General features: G+C 36.8%; 1 protein-coding gene and 1 non-coding gene across 3 annotated transcripts in view; one reads left to right on the forward strand and one right to left on the reverse strand.

Annotated features, from left to right (window-relative positions):
- Positions 1-1,113: 1,113 nt before the first annotated feature.
- Positions 1,114-27,640, reverse strand: part of XRN1 (5'-3' exoribonuclease 1) — a 161,142-nt gene continuing 134,615 nt past the window's right edge. For both annotated transcript variants that reach the window (XM_045851055.1, XM_045851056.1), the window contains exons 34-42: positions 22,440-22,501; positions 19,092-19,202; positions 18,823-18,945; positions 18,197-18,356; positions 12,679-12,860; positions 11,014-11,127; positions 10,818-10,920; positions 6,279-6,439; positions 1,114-5,810 (exon numbers count right to left, since the gene is read on the reverse strand). In XM_045851055.1, the coding sequence (XP_045707011.1) occupies positions 5,508-5,810; positions 6,279-6,439; positions 10,818-10,920; positions 11,014-11,127; positions 12,679-12,860; positions 18,197-18,356; positions 18,823-18,945; positions 19,092-19,202; positions 22,440-22,501 (1,319 nt within the window). In that variant the 3' untranslated portion in view covers positions 1,114-5,507. The remainder of the gene's footprint in view (positions 5,811-6,278; positions 6,440-10,817; positions 10,921-11,013; positions 11,128-12,678; positions 12,861-18,196; positions 18,357-18,822; positions 18,946-19,091; positions 19,203-22,439; positions 22,502-27,640) is intronic.
- Positions 26,322-26,438, forward strand: LOC123827675. Its single transcript, XR_006787315.1, has one exon. It is a non-coding gene; the product is annotated as a U5 spliceosomal RNA (small nuclear RNA).

Here is a 27,640-nt window from a genome sequence, read left to right on the forward strand (position 1 = left end):
CTCTGAGAAGTTAGCATTTCCTTACCAACCCACATACTACAGCTGAGTGAGTAAAGACCTAACCTACATAGTCACAGACCCAAAGACCCCATGGCCCTGTGGAGAGGAGACAGTGAATTGGAAGGTAACATCCTGACCAAGGTTCTGTTTCTTAGAAGCCTCATTGTATTTCCTGCACTGGTTTCCGAGATTGCCCCATGTTCTTACAGCTTTCCCTTTCTCCAATTAGCTTGAATGGATTTTGATTTTAGTTTTGATTCTCAAGTCAAAATATTACACCAAGATTAAGTCAGCCCAATGATACTATAGATCAGGGCAGAGAGGGTGGTTACTGAGGATCTCAGTGTGGGGAGCTGGCAGTCTGGGGAGTGAAGCAGAAAAGGTCATCCCAGACCACACGCCTCTGCTGGATCAAGGTGGCCAAACACCATGTTATGCATCAGTGGTACTGTGAGACATGGCCAATATTAGCAAGATGTTACTCTTGTAAATTCCCCAGTCTTATGAGTAGCAATTAAAGCCCCTTCTCACGAGGCTCTGCAAGACCTTTCCCCTGCATGGTAAAGATAGAGGGGATCATGACAGGAAAAAGGAAGAACAAAAAGAGAAGAGCCTCCCAGATGCCCAACAGAAGCACAGGAACTCCGTATGAAGTGGATACTGGAGACCAACTCAGTGCAGAAAGCATATAGAGATATTTGGTACCATCCAGAGGATTCTGTGTTTGAGTCCCAGGTAATAGATCTGCATATACATATGAAAATCCTCATTTATTAACATTTGTAATACACCTACTGTGCACCTAGTGCACAGTACATATTAACACAGGGAGTGTTTTCTTTCTTTAGGAGACAAAGAAACTGGGACTAAGACCTTATATAACTTGCTCATGTTAATATGATAATGACCTACTTACAACTAGTAAGAGATAGAGCTAGGATCAGAACCGTGGCTATCTGAATCTATAATTCAGACTTTTTCTACTAACCATGCTGGCTAGTTTACACTAAATGACATAGATTCAAAATACAGGCATAAGAGGATATGGATTTAAGTGACTAGCAGAATGTTTTTTTCTTTTGATATTAAGACAAACATACGAGAACAAACAGCTTATGAAATCATTCTCAAGTGTTTAATTAAAATTCATATAGCATTTAACATGTATAACATTTAAACTCTTTCAGTGATTCTTATATTTTAAAATCCTTTGACACGACATTTTGAGGCTAACTTCATGCTATAAATCTATAAATGAACAACGTAACAACACAAAAATAAATTCAAAGTCCATTCCAATGAAAGTTTAAAACACTTTAATTACAGATAATGTAAAGATATTTAAAAAAAAGCTACAAAATGAGCACAAAATCTTCCCTTTTGAATTTTTAATAAAATACTGCTCTGTATAAGATCTAATGAAAAATTCTAGTTACTTATAAAATCGTTACGTGAGAAAAGAAAGGAATTAAGATACATTTTATGAATTGTACTTATTTATAGTTTAAATGAACAAAATATTGAACACTTTGATGATACAGCACACTCATATATTGTGAACCAAATCCTTATGCCTATTATTCATTAGAAATGGTACAAGAAATTGGCTTCAAATTACTAAAACATCTACAGAAACTTATTCGGCAAGGACAAATTAACAGTATACCAATTGCTGAAATAATCAAGTCATGGGTGTACTGTTGAAAAAATTAATTTTTACAAGTTTATGTAAAACTTTATCTATTGGAAACCAGAGTCTCCATCACAAATTGCACTTGAGATGGCTGAGTGCACTGACTGAGCAAGCAAGCCGTTGCTGCTGGTTCACTGACACAACACACAAACACACACAAAATTAGTTCTGGATTGCTGATATTCTTAACCACTAAAACTATTTTATACATGTTTTCTCTTTCTCTACAAGGACTGTGATGTCCAAGCTGTTAACTCCGCATGCAACAGTGACACTTCCACCCGCCTGCCAGCCTGGCCCTGTTGGCTGGCTGTTTCAACACTGTGGGGGCTGGAGAGAAATGCGAACCAGATCTCAGACTTCACAATGCTCCCTTCTACAATTTTAAGCTTTATCCTGACTAAGGAAGAAAGCTCCTGCCAAAAAGATGGTTTCACTGACAAAGCTTACCAGACGCACATGAACACTGCCAGTCTTGAGTACTGCCAGTCACTATCTCTAGAAAAAATGATAAGGGAATTTTGGTGATTCTTTTATTTTTAAAGGTAGAGAATGCCTACCACTGTCATTTCCCTCCAATAAATTAATTCTCCTCTACAGTAAAAACACAATTTGAAAGCAAGGTGGTACTAATAAATACAGTGAGCTCAAAACACCAGGATGCTAATGTATACAGTTGTTTTAAAAATTGCTCTGAACACTGACATGAAGCATGGTAGAATACAGAGGAGAGATGGACAGTTCACTCTTTAGGTGAAAATTAGACAATCACTAAGGAAAAGCAAGGTTTACTGATACAAATAGATGATTTAAAAATGAGTGAATGGAACAGACCCTGAGGTTTATCTATTACCTTGAGCTACAAAGATATGCTATAATCTGAAAATGCAGTGACTGGACACGTCTTATTTAATTGGTTTCCCTCTTCCAGCTGCCTTCTCTCTACTTCCTCCTCCGAAAAACAAGAATCTAGATAAGTTTGGAAAACCAAAGCAAATACCTGATCAGAGGAAAGGAAATAACAAAAAACCTGCATTGACTTTTTCATCCCTTCCCCAATAGTGGAAAAAAAGATCTCTTTATCTTTTTAGTTCTAAAAAAAAAAAAAGTCTTAAATTGAAACCAAGGAACACATAGAGGTAAAATTAATTTTTCATGCAAATGAGTCTCAGATGTTTAAGACTTTGGTCTACATGACGTTTAAATCAATTAACATATTCTACCTGTCATATTATAAAGCTGACAATAAGCAGATAATATAGGAAATGTGAAAAGAAACAATGAAACTGAAAGGATAGATCTTCAAAACTCAAAGAGCTAAAAAAGAAAAAAGTTACTGAACAAGGACATTTAAACTGAGCTACTCTAGTTACGTGGAGACATGACGCAACCTGGAGACTCCGCTCTTCTGTGCCCTACACATCGCCCACCAGTCTCACAGAAAATCCAGAGCAGGTTCAACAGTTGAACAGACATATATTTAAACTTTGGGGTGGATGAATCTGTCCCATCCAAAAAAGAAAAGTTGTAAGTTTTTCCCGAAGTGTCAATGGATCCACTCCCCGAGGTCATTATGAGGGAAAAACAGCCTCTGTCCCACAGGGAGGGCACATCTCCTGTGGATGTCAGGCCCCCATTTGGGATAAGTTTGCAAGGGGCAAAGAATACAGACAAATGCCTGACCACTACCTAGCTGTGACAGAGCTCTCTTCTATTTTAATCTCTCTTGAATCTCGACCTTTAAAATAATATGTTTTTTAAAAGAAGAAAAGGAGGAACAAAAAGAAAACACTTCTACTGTCTATCCACACAGTATAGCTTTCTCTGTTCAAATATGGGGAACTAACCCTGTGGGTTAAGTGGCTCTGTGCTTACTGAACTTTTTCTTGGAGTTTTCAGGTGCGTGTGTCCCTTCCTCTGTGATCTAAGAAAAAATGTGGGCTGCGCACAGTTCATAAAGTGGTCCCACAGAAGTGATGAGTGAGGCAATTCTTGACTGTTGGGAGTTTGTACAGTTACATAAAGGTAAAAAATCTTACATACATTAAGCAGAACATTACTGTCACAATTTAACTTTTTGTGTCATATTCTCATAATACATATTTCCTTTTAAAACAAATAGAGTTTGTGAGGCAATAAGGATGAACACTGAGAATTACCTGAGCCTTATTACTCAAGATCCCACTAGAGATAAAGAAACATTCGCAACAAGGAACTGCTGGAAACTGATGAACACGTGAATACAGGAAACAGGAAATGTCACAGAACTCGCATGACTACAACAAATGACAGATAATGAACATTTCTCTCTCACACTAAAGGCACTGCTAATATACAGACATCCTATTAAACTCTAAAGAAACTCTGAAATCAGCAGTTAAAGGCATCCAATTATTTCGATACCAGCATTTTAAAACACACTAGTCTAAGACTCCTGGCAGAGTTCCCAATGAGCTAAATGTAATCAGATATAAGGACCAGCTCCATATAAAAATTGTGATATCCAACTTTTAAAAAAGTATAACTTACTTCCTTAAAAATATAAGCACATCACAAAGCTGAAGGATATATATGTATATATACATATATGTATACATATATGTATATATATATATATACATACACACACACACGCGCACACACATATAAATTCAGGTCCTGGTACCACTGATAAATTTTCAAAGATTCTAAAATAATTTCAAGAGCCACAGCCTGAAAAATACACACCCACACATGACATGCAAAGACAAAATGCCAGAGTCAACAAACAGTCCAGTATAAAGCTAAAAATATGGAAATAGAATGAGAGGCATTTGTCATGTAAATAACGTACATCACAAAGTGATTGTGCTTATAAGATATAGCACACCCTGGATTTTTAAAAAACATTTGAATTTCATCAGCCCCAGGAAGCACTCACTACACATGGACCAACGATGGAGAGCTCTTACAGATGTTTGTCAGCTCTACAAAATAATAATGCAATTTATTTTAATTAACATGATTAATATTTTCTACTTTATTCTATTAGAATATTAATTTGTAATCACTGTACCCTGTCAATTTTGAAACTTAATTTTATTAGAAATTACCAATGCTAGTCCTTGAATAGTCTAAAAATAATTGTAATTAGTTGCTTAAATCTAGATTGCTATTATAGTTCTAAGTAGTTAAATGAAATACTCTGATCAGTATTCTTAAACTGCTTTGGTACAAAATTTAGAATCAAGCACAACTAGTGGCACGAGCACAAATGTGATTACTTCACAGCAGGTCTAAAGGACCCTTAGAGACGACAGAACATAAATGAAAATACTTCTTACAGACATTCTCCTGACAATTCTGTTACATCATTAAAAAGAAAAATCAAATCCAAATTCAGTAAATTATACTTGAGGCCCAATTTCCATGCTCCATTTAATTATCCCTCAATGATAGTGTAAAAATGTTTATTATTATTGCAATATGATGTCTAATTCATACTTTAGGATGCTTCAAATGATGAGGCCAATAGTTAGAGTGGTACACCTTAATGCTTAGTCCACTAGTATTATTTTAATACAAGATTTAATTTAGTCTTTTTAAAAATAGCTTTATTGAGGTATAATTAATGTAAAGCAAAACACACATATTTAAGATGCACAATTTGATACAGTCTTTTAAACAGCATGAAAGTGCCTGACAACTTAAAAATTTTCAATTGAAACATTATTTTAAAATAATAGCACATTCTAATTTTTTATGAGACATAGATATGGATTTATAAAAAGGTGGGTGGAAGGGAAAGAAATTAATTTAATTCCAAGTACCAAATTCATTCAGAAGGTTTAGAAATGCCAAAATTGACAGCCAGTTTTCTTGATTTTCTTCTTGAAGAAGAGCTTGGTGCTGACTTATGGTGACACGCACCGCGACTTTGAGAGGCAGCTTCCACTTGAAAGGAAGGAGCAGGCTGAGTCATCTGAGAGGACTTGAAAGAAGATGATGAACTCTCCGGTGGAATCACCTTAGTGACACTGGAAGACCCTGGCTGGCTAGTCTGAAGTGGGGTGGCTTCAGGACTTTGGGCCTCCTTATTCTCAAAGTTCTTTTTGTTTGCAACCCTCTTTTTAGTAACCTTCAAGGAATAAAAGCATCATCAATGAACAATATAGGCTAAAAAGAAAAACTAGTCAGAAAATACCATAAATCACACTACTAATATTTGTTGATCTCCGCTGACTTGTAACTTCCAGTTGTTTCCAGACTTTAGAAATTAGAGAAATGTAGTTATGAATAAAATATTTAGATATTCTTCATCCCTTAAATATAAAAAAATCACATTCCTGATTTTAAATCAGTTTGCGCTAGAAAAGGCTATCATTACTTGCTGCAATTATTTATTAGAACATAAACTCAAAAGAGTGCAGGGACCAGGTCAGGCTCACCATCGGCTCACCGTTGGTCATAACATAAAATCTCAGCATCCAGACCTGTACTGGTACCAACTTCTAGTTGGTACTGAGTAAGTAATTCTTGAATAAACAAATTTGTATCAATAGTCTTTGAGCATTAAAAACCTAATAATTCTATCTCTATGTCTTACCTGCAGAGGTATGAACTGACTGTGCACACCACCCACTACGGCCCCAGCCATGGGCCCCGGCCGGGCATGTGGAGTGTGATGAAAGGGCTTTCCAGAAACCGGCACCGGTGGTCCCCACGGCATGGAGCCAAAGAGATGAGATGATGAAGGCATTATATTAGCTGTTAAAAATCATTGAAAATTTCTTTTTTTAGTAAAATGCTCTCATCAAATCCCTGAAATTGAAGACCTCCTTGTGCTACCATTCTTGGCTTTTTTTAGCTTTGGCAAAGAGGCATACACTTAACTTATGATAAATCTGGCTTACAACATTCAGCCTCAGAAGCCCCTCTTAGGATTATGAACAATTTTACAGAATTCAGCTTATCATTATGCTCTCTGGCCTATGATGGCCCAGAGAATAATATATACTAAAATAAGAGTTTTAGAATATTTGTAACATTACTTTAAAAAATCATAAAAGGGTCATTGAAATTGTCCCTTGGGGGAGAAAAGGCAGGGCACAAAGAAAGAAATCTTAAGGATCTCAACTGCCCTCAATGCCAAGTTGCTTTCATAGTATTCCCAGCCTACGAAAACCCAAAAAAGCTTAAGTCTTCAAATGTGATCACTTTCACAACGTGTAGAATCTTTCTTTTCACTATTCTAATATTTTCAATTCAAGGATTTTTAAAAATTTGTATCTTGTTTCTTATTAAAAGCACACTGAACCAGGAGTTTCCAACCCCGATTTAAGGCTGTATATTCTATCACCTGGGGAAGTGATCAAGTACAGATTCCTGGCCAAAGCATCAGCCCTAACAAACCATTGCCACCCGGGTCCACAATCTGTACTGCTAACAAGCTCCACAGATGATCATGCAGTCAGTACCAGTGCAGCATTTGGGCACTACTGTATTAAACAGCACATTGCCAATGAAAACCACATGAGCTGTGTTCAAACCTTCTTTTCAGAGAGAAGTAAAGGTCGCCAGAACTGTAAGATAGTATAATTTAATTATGTAAAATTTAGCCATTTAAGAAATTTTGGATTAGGAGAATTGAAATATATTTTACTGTAATGGATTATAAATGTGCAAATTCCAGTGAAGAAAACTACACAGACTTAGAAAATTTGGTTTTGATAACACATATAAGCAACTTTGGTAGTAGTCACAAAGTAAAGAAGATTCATAGTTTTTTTAGCTATACAGAAAAACCAGATGAAACTAACTCTGCCTCAGGATTTGGAGATATTCAATGCTCACCTGGTTTCTAGCTTTGACCCGCTGTTAAACAGCAAAATACCATTCTGATTCTTGATCTTTTACATGTATTTTCCCCTCCTCTCTGACCTCTTTAGGTTATCTCTTTATTACTTGTACTCCGAGTTTCAAGGCAACCTGTATCTCTTTTCATTTATTGTACTAAGCATTTGGTGGCCCTTTCAATTTAGTGATGCATGTCCTTTAGTCCAGGAAGTTTTCGTATCTATTTCTTCGATACTTGTCCTCCTTTCCATGATCTCTGGTCTCTCTATCTGGAACTCCAATGAGATGGGTGTTGGATCCATGCACTGTCCCTCTAAACCGCCCTTCTTTCTACATTTTGTTCATTTTCTACATTTTGTTCTTCTTCTTCCTGAGATTTCCGTGGCTTTGCTTGGGCTTTACCTACTGAATTTTAAAAATTCAACTCAACATTTTTATTCTTGTTCTCCAATTATGCTTTTTTTTTCATACCTTCTTGTTCTTATTTTTAGGATGCAACACTGTTTTATTTCACTAAGAATATTCACAATAACTGTCTTTGATGTCTTATTTCCTACATTATCACTGTTTCCAGGTCACTTTCATTTCTCTTTGTTTTGGATTCTCTTTTAATTTTAGCTATTTTCTTTTCCTAGAATTTTCAGGATCTCTCACAGTCTTAGTATCTATTCATCTGAGAGAGCAAGACACTAAAGCAGTGATCAGAAGCAGTGTCTGTGTGAGGAGGGAGCAGGCTAGAGGACTTGAGAGCTCCTCTTCAGGATGATTGGGTATGAGCCAGGCTTTTGGCTGGGATACCCTCCAGAAGTCAGTAGGTCTTTTCTTTGGAGTTCAATGAATTTCTCCAAAGAACCATTCCCCAACTAACTTCCTCCCTGGGCTATGGCTGGCTACAGTCAGAAAAAAAGGATGGGAAAAACAAAACTTACCTTATGCTCTGTTTTCAGCCTGGCATTTCCTTTTTTACTCTGTGCTGGTATTTCCATATCTAGGGAGCCCTCTGGAGAACATACCTCCAGTCTTTTGCCTAACTGCATGGCTGTGTGGGGGTGGGATCTGGAGAGGGGGGTCCCATCACTCTATAGACTCTGAACCCACTCCACTCTTCTAAACCCGGGCTTCATGGGAAGCTCTGGCAGCTTCTGACAATGTCCAAGCTCTGAATCTCGTGGGAATTGTGAGAGACAATCTACTCATCAGCTCATTTGTATCCTCTTCTACAGACACTTCAGTTTGTAGTGAGTTGGCCACAAAACCATATAGTTTTTTCTATAAAATAAAAGACTGATTTTTCATTTTTACCAATAACATTATTGATTTGGATCTTTTGAGTATGTCAGCTATCTTACGCTATTGGCTTTTAGTGGGAAGAAGCCAGGGTGCTGCTAAACATCTTCCAATGCATAAGACAGCCCCACAGCAAAGAATTATTCAGCAAAAATGTCAACAGTACCAAGAAACTTCACAAACTGCTCTGACACATTCAATCAGTCACAGCACCTTCTCCATACAATGCACAAATCTTTTTTTTTGCAATTCAGTGGCATCTTTACCTTTCTTGAAATAATAAAGTATAATATGTCAAAAAAGTTGCTTGCTTTCTTCAATCTTCAATATTAAAATGGCTACACAAAAGTTTACCATTTTGGGTTAAGTTTTTTTAAAGGCATGCTGATATGACAGCTGTCACAATACAATCTAACAAAACTGTTCTGAATAAAGTTAAAGACAACTAAGAGTTACCAGAACCATCTTACAGAAAAAAACCAAATGAACTTTTTGGCCAACCCAAGAGCTTAACCCTGCTACGCTAAATTGGTTACTACTTTTTTAACTGCTTTTCTCATTACAAACTCTTTTCAAATCTCTAATTTGCTGATGTTTCTTCTCTCATCTCTTTGTCCTTCTAGGTTACGCTTTAAAAATAATCTGTGTTTTAGTTTAATGGAGTTTAGGCAAAAAGATTTTAGAGATAACTTGTTTATTCAGCATTATTAATCTCTATAATGTTTATAGTGAGGATCAGATATGTAGAACTGGAATAATACCTAGAAAATAGCAGACTCAAAAAAGTAATTTTCTGAACTTGAAATAAATAAGTTACTGGCTTTAAAATGATAATGATTAGGATATGAAGAAGCCAATTGTCATTAGGAAAACAAATGGGTGAGAAAAGAAATGTTTAGCCCTGACCAGGTAGCTCAGTGGGTTGGAGTATCATCCCATAAATTGGATGATCACATGTTGAATCCCCAGTCAGGGCACGTGCCTAGGTTGTGGGCTTGATCCCCAGCTGGGGGTGTATGGGAGGCAACTGATAGAGGTTTCTCTTTCATATCAATGTTTCTCTCCCCCTCTCTCCCTCTTTTCCTCTCTCTGTAAAATCAATAAATATACCCTCAAGTGAGGATAAAAAAATGTTTAATGAACTTGAGATTTAGAATCATTAAATTACAAAATGTTAGTCTTAAGCAGATCCTACATGCATCTAGCATAAATAGGAAAGTAGAGTCCCAAAGCAGTTACATGAGGAAATCACTAAATGGCCACAGGAAGCATGGAGCTACCTGCTTGGTAACTCAAGGCACTGCATTTGAAGGAGGCAGACAATGAGGAGAGAATATAAAGAAACACACCAGTAAGCTTAAAAACCCCTCCAACTCTTCATTTCTGTCATCATCAAGGACAGCGTCTTTCACAACCACAGCTTCAAAGCCTGACCTGTTTTTATCCCCTTCACCTGTTTTCTCCCAGCCTGTGTTTTTTTTTTTCAATCCTCACCCATGGACATTTTTTATTGCTTTTAGAGAACAGGGAAGGGAGAGAGAAAAACATTGATGTGAGGGAGAAACATTCATCAGATCCCCACCCCCACATGCACCTGACCAAGGATAGAACCCACAATCTAGGCGTGTGCCCTGACCAGGAATCCAACTGCCAACCTTTTGGTTTATGGGAGGAAGCTCCAACTGAGCCACACAGGAAGGCCTCCCCATCTTTGTTTTCAATGTCTAACTTAAACCCAAATTCATTTGTTGGCAGCTACTACAGACTATGGGGCTACCCAGAACAGAGTGCCACCCTATTTTAGCCACACTAGAAGCTGGAGGAGGACAATGATGTTGCTAGGTGAACCTGTAGGCTCTGGTTTCAGACTAACATCTCACAATGCTTTATTACATTCCCTAAGCACCTAAATTTTTTTGTTTATTCAAATTGATGCATCTTAAAAGAACTTCCTAAAAATAGTAACTTAATAACAAATGTTTAGAAAAGCAAAATATCTTACCAGTAGGTTGGGGGAAAACAGGAGGAATGGTTCCAGGTGGTACAGCAGGAGCATAATTTGCAAATATTGGTGGAGGCAAAGGGAAACTCACTCCTAAAGAGCCCTACGGAAGTATTTAAAAGTTATGACAGTGCAACAAAGACATCTATAGGAATTAATTAAAAATGTATTAGAGAAGATCATGAACAGTTCTCACCAACTGTTGTAAAGCAAAAAGTGCAGCTTTTTCCTTGGCTTCATTTTCAGAATGGCACTGTGGCCCGTGTACCAGTAAGCCGTTAGATAACTTTACCTGGCAAACTGTCATTGTCTGAAAGAGAGAATGTGAATGTCTATGAAGCTATCTGTCTAGGAAGCCGACTTCGTCCCCCAAAGCTTAGTCTAAACAAATAGAGTAACTTCATCTGACATCCTGTAAAAAATAAAAATAAAAATTCAAGAATTCAAAAGAGGACTATTTAAGCTTTGGGTTAGCATGCAAAAACTTTAAAATTGTTGCCTTATGTTCCAGTGTTTACAAAATAAAATGTTTTCTAAGCTAGTTGAAGGGTCAAGCATCCTAATGCAAATGAAAGTCAGAAAAACTGTTTTCTTTATACCAAGGGTTGGGAAACTAGGACTTCTACTTGTTTTTGTAAATAAAGTTTTATTGGAACACAGCTGAGACCATTCTTTAACGTATCATCTATGGTTGTTTTCATACTGTAACTGCAGAGTTGAGTGGTTGTGATAAAGAGCACATGGTCTTCAAAGGCTACACTTACTCTTTGGACCTTTACAGAAAAAATTTGCTGACCCCTGCATTACACAATCTCCCAAAGAGGCAATATTGCACTAATATGAATTAATCGCCAAAATCTAAAAGACTCAGAGGTACTGGTTTTATATTCACATTTAAATTATAACTCTTTATATTACACTTTTTTCCCCTTAAAAAAAGAATTCTTTTTAAAAAATCTCCTTTTTCAAAAGGTAGCCGAGTTTAACCCTGCTTTCTGTTTTAGGCAAGAATGTACTAAGAACTTACATGTAAAAAAGAATAAAACAATCTTTCTTGTGGCTAGTGGTCCTCCAGGTGCAGTCTGGGGACCCTGAGGCTCCCTGAGACCCTTTAGAGATCCTTGAGGTCACAAGTATTTTCACGATAGTATTAAGACACTATTTGCCTTTTCACTCTCATTTTCCACAAGTATATGGAGGACAGAAACTTCACTGATATAGTTTCAGATTCTACATTACAAGAAATTTTTAAGAAACAATGTTTTACTGTAGTATCAAAGAATATCCTCAATTATATGAAAAGACTATAAAATTTATCTCCCTGTTTCAACTACCTACTGTGTGAGGCCAGGTTTTCTTCATATATTTCAACCAAAAAAACATATCACAAGAGATTGATAGTAAAAGGAGGTATGAAAATCTAGCTTCTCTTAAGCTAGACATGGAAAAAATTTGCAAAAATGTAAAGCAAGGCCTCTTACTAATTTTTTTGGAAAAATTATTTTTAAATAAACAAGTATTTATTTTAGTTTTAATTTCTAATACACTAAATAGATATAACAAGTAAACATAAGTACTTTGGGGTTCCTCCCAAATTCAGGGAGATTCTAAGATCAGAAAGTGTGAACCAAGATGCTTGAGACCAAAATCCCTAGCTCTACCATTTAAAGAATCTGGCCAGGCTCCCTGAGGGCTCTGGTTCTGCATAAATGGAACAGCCAGAGTGACAAGTTTATGTATATACTGCTGATAAAGTAAAAAAAGTCAGCCCCATTAGACTTCTTCTAGACAAAGACTTTCATCAATTTACTTAAGCTTAGTGTTAAAGAACTTCTATAAATGAAACAGTAGTATACTATACCTGTGGTGTTCTAAGAAAGGAGAAATCTGGTTGTGGCATTCCAACAAGGGAACAAATTCTAGAAAGTTCAGTTACAGGTGTGGACATAGGAGGAATCTGGCTAGAAGCAGGCCAACACACATTGTCTACAGACCGAACATGGTGGTACTCACTAGCACTGTGAGGCTTGTTTACATAAGATGCTGCCAAAAAAAGAGAACAGGACATACCCATATTAAATGATATCTCAAACTATGTAATTATTACAGGGTTTCGTAAAATAAAAGCAAAAATTTGTTTTGCTCAAAAAAAGTGAAAAGAGGAATCTCTCCCAAGAAGCAAATGTAAGAATTATTTAGTACTGCCTAAAATTAGTAAGAATTCAATAATGACTTTTTTTAGGTGATTGAAGTTGATTAATGATAATTAAAATAAAAAATTTAAAAAACAGTAACAAGCTGATAGACAAAAATGAACTTCTTGAGACATTAATGATTACATAGTTATGTTACAGGCAAAATTTAAATAAGCAATGGCTCTCTTGAGGTGATTCTGGCTTCAGTCCTCTCAAAATTTCATCCTACGTTATGAGACACAATAAATGAATGTTTTTGTGGCTCCAAATGAAGCTTCTTAAATTTTTTTCTGAAATTAAGTCTTTAAAGTGCTTTCATATAGAAAATGATTTAAAAGTTCTTAAAGTTCACATTTTTCATGATCAATTAACTCACTAATAGAATAAGAACATACCCTCTTGAAAAATGATTCTAACCCTCTTACTAAGAAATGGTTAAGTGGCCTGCCCAGAGTCACAGATCTCATCAGTTCTGCAACATGGGCTGGATTCTAAGCTTTTGACTCTAAGGTGTATGATTTTTTTTCACTACACTAAAATAAAGTAAAAGTTATTTGTTTTTGACTATAGAACCATCTCTATCTAATAATTAAGTTTTTATTTTGTCCTATTTCAAGAGCATGTCTGTCACTATGATAATTAATTTCCTAATAGTTATTGAAATTTTTAGTTAATTATTTATCCCAATATTCACTGTAGTATAAATGAAGGAAGGCTTCAATTTTGTTCCATATTTTACTACTTAATGAACAGATCTGCTTACTTCAAAATGTTTTTTACCTCTCTGAAAAACTTCTGCCCCCATCTACTTTTACATTACTGATTCTTCCAGGTAGCCTTTTGCAGACAATGACATAGACAAAATACTAAAGTACAGGGGCCCTACAGAGGCACGGGGCAATGATGGATAGCCACTGAAATACGGCTGTGTGCCAGATGTTGTGCTATAGGTTTCACAGATTTCAGGTGTCTGCCTCCATTAATTATTTTAAATTGATTTTATAGTTCTTTCATTTTTATGTTGGTCAAATTATTTTAAAATAATGCAAATTATTTTAACATAGGTTGGTCAATTTTTGGCATCTACAATGTGTTAGACCCAGTTTTAATGGTTTTATAGATGTCATATAATTACCACAACAGTCACGTGAAATTTTATTTTCAGTTGGTAAACAGGAAAAAAGAAGTTCAGAAAAGTCAAGTGATATATTTAAGTTACATAGTCATTTTTAAATTACTGGGGAAAAAAAGCTAGAATGTGAAAACTTTTCCAGGTTTGGGAACTACAGAATGAGTATCTGTAATAGGACAATTAAATGTTCACAAGAAGACATTTAGGAAATATATATATATATATATATATATGTTACAGAGTTAATATATAAATGACAAAAACATGAAAATTAAATTCTTATGTGTTACTTTTAATAACAGTCTTTAAAAAATAACAGTAGGATTTTAAGGGACAGATCGACAACAATACAATCATAGTAGGGGATTTTAACACCGCACTGTCATCAATGGACAGATCTTATAGACAAAAAGCCAACAAGGACACACTGACCTTAAATGACACACTCAATCAGATAGCTTTAATTGATATTTACAGAACATGTTATCCTAAAATAGCAGGATATACATTCTTCTCAAGTGCAAATAAAACATTCTCAAAGACAGGCCACATGTTAGGTCACAAAATAAGTCTTAACAAATTCAAAAACATTAAAATCATATCAAGCATCTTCTCAGATTTCAATGGCATGAAACTAGAAATCAACTACAATTAAAACTGAAATACAATCAAATACATGGAGGCTAAATAGCATGTTATTAAAAAATGAATAAGTAATCAATTGAGAACAAGAATGAAATAAAAAATTACTTGGAAACAAATAAACTGAACAAAAAACAACCCAAAATCTTTGGGACACAGTGAAAGCAGGACTGAGAATGAAGTTCATAGCATAAAAGGCCTATCTCAATAAGTTAAGAAAAACCTAAAAGAATCTACGCATACACCTAAAAGAACTAGAAAGAGAGTAAGAAAGCCTAGAGTGAGTAGAAGGAAGGAAATAATAAAGATTGAGGCAGACAGAAATGACATAGAGACTAAAAGAACAATATAAGAGATCAGTGGAACCACGAGCTGGTTCTTTGAAAAGATAAACAAGATTGAAAAACCTTTACCCAGACTTACCAAGAAAAAAAAAGACAGGACCCAAACAAATAAAATCAGAAATGAAGAGAAGTAAAACCTGACATCATAGAAATACAAAGGACTGTAAGAAAATACTATGAACAACTATATGCCACCAAATTGGGACAACCTGGGCAAAATGGATAAATCCTAGAAACATACAGTCTTCCAACACAGATCAGGAAGAATCAGAAAACCTGAATAGACAGATTACAACCAATGAAATTAAAGCAGTAATCAAAAACCTTCCAGCAAACAAAAGTCCTGGAACAGATGGTATCACAGGCAAATTTTACCAAACATTCAAAGAACACCTCTCCTTCTCAAACTATTCCAAAAAAGTCAAGAGGATGGAAGACTTCCTAGCTCTTTTTACAAGGTTGCCATTATCTTAATTCCAAAACCAAATAAAGACACTAAAAAGAAAGAAAATTATAGAACAATTATCCCTGATGAACACAGATGCTCAAGTCCTCAACAAAATATTAGCAAAGTGGATCTGGCAATATCTTATAAAGATCATACACCACGGTAAACTGGGATTTATCCCAAGGATGAAGGTTGGTACAATATATGCAAAAATCAATAAACGTGGTACACCACACAAACGAAAAGACAAAAATAACATGATCATATCAATAGATGCAGAAAAAGATTTTGATAAAACACAGCACCAATTTATGATATAAACTCTCCAAAAGTGGGAAAAGAAGGAACATACCTCAACATAATAAAGGCCATATATGAAAAACCTACAGCCAGCATCATACTCAATGGGCAAACACCAAAAGCATTTTCCTTAAAACCAGGAGTAAGACAGGGCTGTCTGCTTTTACCACTCTTATTCAACACAGCACTGGAAGTCCTAGACACCACATTCAGACAAGAAGAAATAAAGGGCATACAAATTGGAAAGGAAGAAGGAAAACTGTCATTCAAAGAAGACATGATATTGTACATAGAAAACCCTAGAGACTCCACCAAAAAATGAATAAATCAAATGAATGAATTTGGTGAAATAGAAAATAGAAAATTAACATTCAGAAATCAGTGGGATTTTTATACAGCAACAATGAATTACCAGAGAAATGAATAAAAGAATCCCATTTACTCTTGTAAGAACAAGCACAAAAAAGGTAATGAGGAATAAATTTAACCAAGGAGGTAAAAATCTGTATTTGGAAAACTATAGGATATTGAAAAAAGAAACTGAGGAAGATACAAATAAATGGAAACATATACTGTGTTCATGGATTAAAAAATTAACATCATTAAAATGTCCATACTACCCAAAGCAATCCATAGTTTCAATGCAATTTCTATTAAAATACCAATGGCATAATTCACAGATCTAGAACAAATATTCTGAAAATTTATATGTAACCAAAAAAGTCCCCAAATAGCCTTAGCAATCTTGAGAAAGAACAACAAAGTTGGAGGGATCATAATACCTGATATTAAACTATACTACAAGGTCAGTGTAGTCAAAACAGCCTGGTACTGGTATAAGAACAGGCATGTAGATCAATGGAAGAGAACAGAGAGTCCAGGAATCAACCCAAGTTCATTGATGTGGTCAATTAATACTTGACAAAGGAGTTAAGAGTGTAAAATAAAGACAGCCTCTTCAATAAATGGTATTGGGAAAATCGGATGTGTGCATGCAATAAAACTAGACCACCAACTTACACCATACACAAGACTAAACTCAAAATGGATGGAAGACTTAAATGTAGGTTGTGAAACCATACACATCCTAGAAAAAAACATACGCAGTAACATCTCAGACAGTTCTCATAGCAATATTTTTTTCTGATGTATTCCCTCTGGTCAGGGGGAAAAAAATAAACAAATGGGACTACATCACATTTCACAAAACGCTTCTGCACAACAAAGAAACCATCATCAAAATGAAAAGGGATTCCACTGTATGGGAGAACATATTTGCAAATGGTACACCTAATAAGGGATTCATTTCCAAAATATATAAAGAACTTACATAACTCAACATCGGGAAGATAAACAATCCAATTAAAAAACAGGCAAAGGACCAGAATAGACAATTCTCCAAACAGGACATACAAATGGCCAACAGACATATGGAAACTGCTCAACATCCCTAATTATCAGAGAGCTGCAAATTAAAACGGCAGTGAGATACCACTTCACACCTGGCAGAATGACTACCATCAATAAATCAACAAACATCAAATGCTGGTGAAAATGTGGAGAAAGGAAACCTTTGTGCACTGTTGGTGGGAATGGAGATTGGTGCAACCACTGTGAAAAACAGTTCAGCGTTTCCTCAAAAAATTAAAAATGGAACTGCCTTTTGACCCAGTGATCCCACTTTTGGAATATATCCTAAGAATTCCAAAACACCAATATATGCACCCTTATGTTCAAACCAGCAGTATTATTTACAATTGTTAAGATCTGGAAACTGTCCCAGTGCCCATCTGTAGATGAGTGGATAAAAAGCTGTGGTACATGTACACAATGGAATACAATGTGACCATAAAAAGAAGGAACTCTTAGCTTTTGCAACAGGAGACGTGGAGATTATTATGCTAAGTGAAATAAGCCAGTTGGTGAAAGACAAATACCCTATGATTTCATTTGTATGTGGAATCTAATGAACAAAATAAACTGAGTTACAAAATAGAAACAGAGGCATGGATACATGGAAGACGGACAGCTGTCAGAAGGAGGGAGAGGAGCACGGGATGAAAGAAGGTGATGGGATTAGCTGAAGAACATATATGCACAAGCCTTAAACAGACAACAGTATGTGATGATGGCCGCAGGGAAGTAGGGACAAGGGTAGGGTGGAGGCGGGTAAAGGAGGGACAAACGGGGACATCACTAATAGCGTAAACAATAAAAACAGAGAAACCCCCAGTAGTTTCATCTTTAAAAGACACACGATAACAAGTACATTGAATTTTTGAAATGATGTTATTAATAGTTGCACTTAGTTTACTTACTTAATTTCTTATTTTGTTTAGGTTGTGAGGAAGGTACATATTCATCTCTTCTATTAGAAGAAACAGTGACTTCATTACCAAACTGCTTCATTTTGTTCTTATGGTCCAGAGGATCAGAGCCATCAATTTTTAGAATTTCTTTAAGCATCCGCGTTCCCTTCTGTTTTCAAAATGATTGGTATGGAGATGGTGGGGAAATGGGAGAAAAGTTAATAGAATTAGAGAGCTTACTGATCCTTCTTTTAATGAGTTACATTGTTAAAAATTAAAACAATAATGACATTCAGATAAAGAACAAGGAAAATCAGTAGCCTGGAGTAAAAAAAAAATAAACAAAAACCAACATTTTATACAAGTGAGCTTTTTTGCAAAAAGATAAAAAAAAGTTCATAATTACTATTTACCTTTTGACCAAACTGCCTACTAGCAATATTTGAAAAGTAAGGGAGCCGTGTATGCTCCAAAGAGAGAAGAAAAAAAAGTGTTGGTTTTCCTCACAGGATGACAGTAAGATTAACACACTAGTCTACGTGACAGAGAAGTGTTTTAACAGTTGCATTGGATGTGTATTCATGGCCAACAACACTGAAATTACCATAGTACACAAGCCCCTACAAAATACGAACCATAGCAAATGACTGTGGTGACAAATGTTCTTCACTTGGAGGCTCTTCATGATGAGATGACTGTACTTCATTTTCTTTGGAGATATTCAAGGATGCTAATAAGTTCTCAAATCCAGTGTTAGGCTGAAAGAATAATATTTTGCGCATGAAGATGAAAGTCCAAGGATATGGAAACAGAAAGCTAAGACTTTTATGTACAATAATCATTTTTAATTTTCACCCAATCATCAAACCAGGTGGGAAAATCAAATTAATAAATGTTCATTTACCTTATCAACAGCATGTGGATAACCAGTCCCAACCTTTTGATTTTCTGAGACTTCTGGAGTTTCATTTCTCTTTAGTAGCTTAGTATTACATTTGTCAGACCGTCCGAATGTCTATAAAGAGTACAAGGGAATTTTTTTGTTCAAATAAAATTTATACTAACACAATTTAATAGTGTTCTAAATAAATTGCTGCAAACTTTTAAAAATGTGATATTCTCCCTTTTATATCATAAGAAAAAAAGGTGGGCCTGTAAACTTAGATGAGGAAAAAAATTACATATTTATCTTCATTAATTTCTAAATAAGAATTCAGGATTTCCTTACATTATGAGTATAGGCAGTAAACCACAACAGGGGTAATTCTAATCCTATTTTGGTATAATTGGTTTTCTTTCACATATTATGTATACACTTTTTAGCATTAAGACATTATTCTGAGAAACAGTCCATAGGCTTTACCAAAGAAGTGCATGACATGAAGAAAATTATAGAATAAGAATGGCAGAAGAGGGCCTTAAAAGTCATATAAATCAACCTATTTACTGATATCTAAATATTAATGGATTAAACCTCTGGTCAAGACTGAGGCATAGGTAAGCACAGCATGCTTCCTCACACAACCACTTCAAAATTACAATTAAACTATAGAACAACCATCACTCATAACTGTCAGAAATCAAGTTGAATAGAAGTCTGACAACTATGGAATTAAAGAAACCATATCCATCCATGACTGGTAGGAGGGGCATATATGGGCAATAGACTGGTCCTATATCTACTTGGGTGGATAAAATTCGGGAGGGATATCTGGGGAGCAAGAAGTCCCAGCCCAACCCAGGCCCTCCAGCCCAGCATTTCAGGACCAAGAAGATAAGTCCCCACAACTTCTGGCTGCAAAACCCTGCAGGGAGTGAGTGGAAGAAACTTCTGGAGTCCCAAGCAGTTCCCTTTAAAGAACCTGCACACAAACTTTCTCAGACTCACTCTCTCTGAGCTCCAGCATGGAATGGGGTAGTTGAAAGGCACCAATGGCATACAGGGAGGAACTGACATCAAAGCAAGAGCTGGGGGACAGCTTTCTCCCAGACAGAAAAGCAGGCAAAGGCCACTGTCCCTATTCTGAACTCTCCCACCCACAGAACCACAGAGCTGGCAGGTTGGTACCGTATCTAAGACTGTGCCAACCTGGCCAACACTGTTTGCCCTGCCCTGGAGATCCCCTGAGACTCTGTGCCACAACTTACGGCCCACATTAGCTGTTAGCAGGTACTTTTCCACACGAATGGCTGGTCTTGGCTCATGCTTCACAACTTCCTAAAGATCCAGTCAGAAACAAAGGGTATACTAACTGAAGTAAAGAACAATTTATAGGGAAACAACAGCACAGTGGCTAAAGCTGAGAATCAAATCAATGATATGGAACATAAGGAATCAAAACACAACCAATCAGAACAAGAAAAAGAAACAGAATAATAATAATAAGAAAAAGAGAAGACTGTAAGCAGCCTCTGGGACAACTTCAAGAATTCCAACATTTGCATCACAGGGGTGCCAGAAGGAGAAGAGATAGAGCAAGAAATTGGAAATCTATTTGAAAAACTAATGAAAGAAAACTTCCCTAATTTGAAGGAAATAGACATGCTAGTCCAGGAAGCACAGAGTCCCAAACGAGATGGATGCAAAGAGGCCCACTCCAAGACACATCATAATTAAAATGCAAAGGTTAAAGATAAAGAGAGAATTTTAAAAGCAGCAAGAGAAAACCAGTTAGTTACCTACAGGGGAGTTCTCATAAGGCTGTCAGCTGATTTATTAAAAGAAACTTTCCAGGCTAGAAGGGATTATCAAGAAATATTCAAAGTCATAAAAAGTAGGGATCTACAGCCAAGGCTGTTCTGCCCAGAAAAGCTATCATTTACAATCAAAGGGCAGATGTTCATCATCACCAAACCATTATTATATGAAATGTTAAAGGGACTTTTATTCAAGAAAAAGATAAAAACTACAAACAATAAAATGGCAATAAATACATATCTATCAACAATTGAATCTAAAAACAAACTAAGCAAACAGGAAGAACAGAGACAGAATCATGGATATGGAGAGTGTTTTGATGGTTACCAGATGCAAGGGGGTTGTGGGAAGAGTGGGTGAAGGGATGAGGGGATGAAGAAGCATGAATAGGAAGTTATAGAATACTCATGGGGATGTAAAGTTGAGTACAGGAAATGGAATAGCCAAAGAACTTATATGTATGAATCATGGATATAAACAATGGTGCAGGGATTGCCTGAGAGAGTGGTGGGGTGCTGGGTGGAGGGATGCAAAGGGGGAAAAAGTGGGACACCTATAATGGTATAATCAATAAAATATAATTAAAAAATAGGATATTAATGGATAAAAAATAAATATTAATGGATTCTATTTATTGAGAACCTTTTATATGCCAAGTATTCTGCAAAGATATCTTTTATACATTTGATATATTACTAGTTATAAGAGATCTAATTTTTTCAAACTCTATATTAAAATATACATATAAACATATACACATGATAAGGGTACATGTTGATTGTTTTAGATTAAAATTTGTTACACTTTGATCATACTTCATTATCAAATAGCAACCACTACAAATGATAAAACATAGACTCCTGCTTCCCCCTGCAACCTAACTCCAAGGAATTAACAATTAACTTTAAAGTGCTGATCCATATTCTTTTACTGTATATATAAGCATATTTCTATACTAATATATACATATAAGATTTATGTACATGGGTATGTTTGTATGTGTGTATATATAGATGATATGTAATGAGAGAGACAAGTGATCTATTATTTTAAAGATTTTATTTATTTATTTTTAGACAGGGAAAGGGAGGGAGAAAGAGAGGGAGAGAAACATCAATGTGTGGTTGCCTCTCACACGCCCCCTACTGGGGACCTGGCCCACAACCCAGGCATGTGCCCTGACTGGGACTGAACTGGTGACCCTTTGGCTCACAGGCCCTCGCACAAACCACTAAGCCACACCAGCCAGGACACAAATGACCTATTTTTATCTCCATTTTAAAGATGAAGACCTTGAGGCTGAGAAATGCAGTGCATTGCTGCAGGCCACCCAACTATGAACAGAAGAACCAGGGTTTCAGGTATTTCTAATTCCAAATCCTGGACTCTAGATGTGCAACCATCCATCCAAGTGCCTCCTGAACTACACTTCAGCATCCTCTTGCCACACACCTTATGGATTTGATTATAAAGGCTGTAAAATTCAGTCCGATGTCACAAAGCCACCAACTGCAATAAAAAGTTGGCTCCTGAGTATTTCATTACTTAGCTTACCTGGTTACTTGACATTTTTTGAGACCGACTCTCAGTTTTGGGGCTCTTACTCTCTTCTTTAACTGGAGACAAGAAAATAGAAATTTTGGTAAATGAAAGAACTTGCTGCACACTAATTAAATTTACCAAATCTTACCACCACAAGGTACTATGTTAAAAATTCACATAATTCCAAGACGAAGGTTCTGATCTTGAGGAACTTACAATCTAGATGAAGGGGAGAGGAGATACAGATAACAACAACACGAAAAAAGAAAAGATGGCATCTAATTGAGCCTTGAAGGATAACAGGTTTCCAATGGGCAAAAAAGGAGGCTAAGTATTCCAGGCCAAGGGAATAATAGGAGAAAAGACATGGAAACAGAGAACAAGGAATGTGGTTTTAAACTTTGAATAGCCTAGTTCTGCTGGACATTAAGGAGTGTAAGTAATGGAGCTTAACTGAACTCAAGAGGAAGGTTGGTGCTACAATCAGAGAGGTATTAAAGACTATGGAACTAAACTGGTAGACCAAAGGCAACTATCCACAGAAAGGTTTTCAGGAGATAGTAGTGATCTGATCAGAATTATGCATTAGGGGAAATTAAAATATGGCACTGGCTTATTGATTAGATAGAAGGAGACCAATTAGGAAGCTATTTTAGTATTAATGTTAAAAGGAAACTGGGGAATAACAGGAGAAATTAAACTAATGAATAAGAAGAGGAAGAAAAGAAGGAAGGGATGCAAAGGAAGGAAGGAAAAAGAAAGGGACAAAAATATACAGGAATGGTGAGGAAAGAAGTAGGGGAAGGGGATGGGAGGGAGGAAAAGGGATGGGATGAAAGGAGAAAAGGAAGGGACAAAGCTAGAATAGGAAGGAAAGCGTGGAACAAAGAGAGGGAAAAGAAAGGGGGAAGAGGAAGGAAGGAGAAAGAAGGTAGGAAAGGAAGTAATTTTGCAAAAAGAAGAGAAAAAATGAGTTGACAGGAGTTGACCCTTTACTGAGACACACACAGGAAAACTAGTTAGAATTCCACATGATACAAATAATTTACATACATTTATAAAAATAATTTGAACAATAATCACAATGTATTTCAATTAAATATAAAATCTTCAAGCTATATTTATCATATTTATAAAGTCATTAATCTGACTTCTGGTCAAGATAGAGGTATATATAAACATGCTTTGCTTCCTTGCACAACCTCAGAAAAAATTACAAGTATCACCTAGAACTGTCAGAAAATCAAACTGTATGGAAGTCCAACAACCAAGGATTTAAAGAACCCAAATTCATCCAGACAGGGAGCAGAGGCAGAGATGCAGAGACGGGTGGGGCAGTGCAGAGATGCAGTGTGGCACAGAGAGGCAAAACAGGAGGTCCCACATTCACATATGGTGAATAAAAATCAGGAGTGAATCCTCCGGAGTGAGGGATCCCAGCCCTAGGCCAGACCACACAGTCCAGGGTTCCAGTGCCAGGAAGATAAATCCCCATAACTTCTGGTTGTAAAAACCAGTGGGCATTGGGGTGGCGAAAAAAACGGCTGGATTTTCAGAATAATCCTCTTAAAGGGTATGCACACTTAGGACTGACACAGACCTACCCCCCTTGGATTCATTGACAGGGCAACAGCTGGATGGGCATACCAGTGGTGTAGGGGGAGAAACTGAAGTGACTGGAAACAGGGTGAGTGCTGGGAGACAGCTTCCTCTTGGGCAAACCTCCAGAAGCCAGGCAGCAGCACTGCCCCTCTCCTAGCCGTCCACACACACAGAGCCAGGAAGCAGTGAAATGGGTTGCCCCACCCTAGTGATTGCCGATGGCTCCACCCCACACAATTTACAGGTTCCTTTTCTGTAACAGGCCACGCTACTAAGACAGGGATTCAAAACAGCTCTACCTAAAACACAGAAACAAACACAGGGAGGCTTCCAAATTGAGGAGACAAAGAAATATGACTGAAATGAAAGAACAGAACAGAACTCCAGAAAAAGAACTAAATGAAATGGATAAGCAATGTATCAGATGCAGAGATCAAAACACTGGTTAGTTATCAGGATGCTCAAAGAACTCATTGAGCAAGGCAACAGCATAAAAAAGACCCATGCAGAAATGAAGGTTACATTAAGTGAAATAAAGAAAAACCTATAGAGAACCAATAGTGGAGGGGATGAAGCAGAGATTCAAATTAATGATTTGGATCATAAGGAAGAAAAAAAGCATTCAACTGGAACAGCAAGAAGGAAAATTAATTAAAAAAACCAACCAAACAAGGATAGTCTAAGGAGCCTCTGGGACACCTCCAAACATACCAACATCTGAATCATAAGTATGCCAGAAGAAGAAGAGGACCAGCAAGGAACTGGAAACTTATTTGAAAAAAAATGAAAGAAACTTCCCCAGTCCGGTAAAGGAAATAGACATACATGTCCAGGAAGCACAGAGAGTTCCACACAAGTGAGACCCAAAAAGAACAACACCAAGACACATCATAATTAAAATGCCAAAGGTTAAAGACAAAGAGAGAATCTTAAAAGTGGCAAGGGAAAAGAAGAGAGTTATCTACAAAGGAGTTCTTGTAAGATTATCAGCTGATTTCTCTAAATAAACTTTGTAGGCTAGAAGGGACTGGCAAGAATTATTCAAAGCGATGAAAAACAAGAACCTACAACCTAGAGATTACTCTATCCAGCAAAGTTATCATTTAGACTGGGAAAACAGACAATGTGCTTCACAGACAAGATAAAGCTAAAGGAGTTCATCATCACCAAGCCATTATTATGTGAAATGTTAAATGTTATTTAAGAAAAAGAGGAAGATAAAAACTATTAACTTAAAATAGTAACAAATTGACAACTATGAACAACTGAATCTGAAAAACAAATTAAGCAAACAACTACAAGAGGAACAGAATCATAGACACAGAGATCATTTGGAGGATTACTAGCTGGGAGAGGAAAAGGGGAGAACGGGAAAAGTTTCAGGGATTAAGAAGCATAAATTGGTAGGTACAAGATAGATAGAGGGTGTTAAAAATAGTATAGGAAATGGAAAAGTCAAAGAACTTGTATGCATGACCCATGAACACAAACTAACAGTGGGGGATTGCTAGAAGGAATGGGGGTACTGGGTGGAGGGGGGCAAAGGGGGAAAAACTGGGACAACTGTAATAGCATAATCAATAAGATATATTAAAAAATAGACATCAATCTATATTTAACTTAATATATAAAAGAAAATAATATTGATACAAAATCATAGTCTAGCCCTGACTGGTCTTAGTTGCTTGGGTGTCATCCCATGAAGCAAAAGGTCGCTAGTTTGATTCCCTCTCAGGGCACATGCCTTGGTTGGGGATTCAGTCCCCAGTCAGTGGGCATACAAGAGGCAACCAATCAACGTTTCTCTCCCCCTTTCTCCCTCCCTTGCCCTCTCTCTAAACATAAATAAAATCTTAATAAAATATATAGTCTAATAGTTATGAAACTGAACCAAAGTCATAAAGCTACATTAAATTTTTTAAAAATCATTTTAGAAAAACATTTTAAAAATTATTTTTAAAACTACAAGTCCTATGTAAATGCATAAAAAGCATGCATATATAATATATAATAAATCAGAATCAAGACCATGCAGTTGATGTTTTCTCTACTGGAAATCTCTTCAGCTAGCTTTCTGCATAGCTTATAACATTGCACTCCCATTTATTTGTGTTTCTGTTCAAATATTATGTTCTCATATAGGCATTCCTTGACCACCTATTTAAAACAGGACACCTATCATTCAATACTCCTAATCTTTATTTTTCATCATAGGATTTATCATTACTACAGATTATGGAATGTATTGCTTCTTTGGCTATGATCAGATTCCACTTTAGAATGTAAGAACTTATACTCTGGTTTCTCTTCAGATTGTACAAATCTTTCACCTTTTACTAAAGATTTCCATGGAGAGAAACAACTCTTAAGTTTTTACCCAATTTTTTGAGGCCTTCCATTTGCAGGGCTTATTGGGAAAAAAAAAGTAAAAACTTGTCTGTTTTTCATTCATGCATTCCCAGCAACTCGCACATAATCACTCAAGACATAGCAGCTGAATAAATAAATGATTCAGGAGAAGAAGACAGCGGCGAGGTAGAAGGGAGCAGATTCCACTTCTCCCTACACATGGGAGAGAAACCTAGCCAATCTACAAAGGAACAGAGCAAAGAGCCAACAGTACCCTAGCATATATGAAAATAAGAGACCAAAAACTATAGCAGACACTGAAAAACCAGAAGGTAAGGAGAGTGCTTCAGGACAATAAGGTCCCAGGGACCAGTGTAGGGACCAGGGCAGTTGCAACCCCTGGCCTGGAGCCCGCAGCTGGGTTTGCCACAGAGTCCTTGGGAGAGAGCCGGGTCAACTGCTCCCTCCCCGGTCAAACAAGGGTTAAGCAGCATCGGTACAGACGTGACTGTTTGAAGTCTCAGAGAGGGGAATAAGGACTAAGTGGCAAACACACAGGAGCTGTGAGCATCTGTGGAGCTTTTGACGTCAGTTGGGGAGAGTTGACAGTCGCACAGTGATGGGCCCTGACCCTGATAGTCACTGGTCTGGCTGGAGAATTGGGCTATGCGAGAGGCCAGGCTGCTGGATGGAGCAGCAGGCTTGAGTAGGAGGAATTTCTCAAAAAGAAAAAGTGAAAAGAGAGACACTGTTTGGGAAATTCTCCTGCAGCAACCGCTCTGGCCTACTGCCCACCCAGCCAAGCAGCAATTCCGAGGTTGTGTGGAAGGCCCTGCACACTGCCATAGCACTGGGAAGGGTGCGCACCCAAGCTCGCAGGACCTAGGCAGCCTGGGTAAGCACGTGCCTGCACCCCAGTCCACAGCGGTAACCCTGGGGAAACAGCACTCTGAGGAAGGCCTGGATCCCCCATCCAAGGTGCCAGGCTAGCTCTGGGGAGAGTGCATACCAGACTGAGTGCAGATTAAGAAGGGAGAAAAGCCATACTAATCACCCCTCAGCCTCTTGCAGCCAGCAAGACCAGAAAAACCGGTTTGGCCAGTTTTAACCCAATCGGAGGTTTTCTTCTTCTTTTTTTTTTTAAGAAATCTTTTATTTTTTAAATTTTATTATTGTTTTATCTTTCAGTTCCTTTTCCCAATTTCCTTCTTTCTTGCTTTATTCCTTCTTCCTTTCTTTCCAATTTTATCTCTTCTTCCTCC

Source organism: Phyllostomus hastatus, unplaced genomic scaffold (genome assembly GCF_019186645.2).
Source record: "Phyllostomus hastatus isolate PE091 unplaced genomic scaffold, TTU_PhHast_1.1 phas_contig_86, whole genome shotgun sequence".
NCBI classification, from domain to species: domain Eukaryota; kingdom Metazoa; phylum Chordata; class Mammalia; order Chiroptera; family Phyllostomidae; genus Phyllostomus; species Phyllostomus hastatus.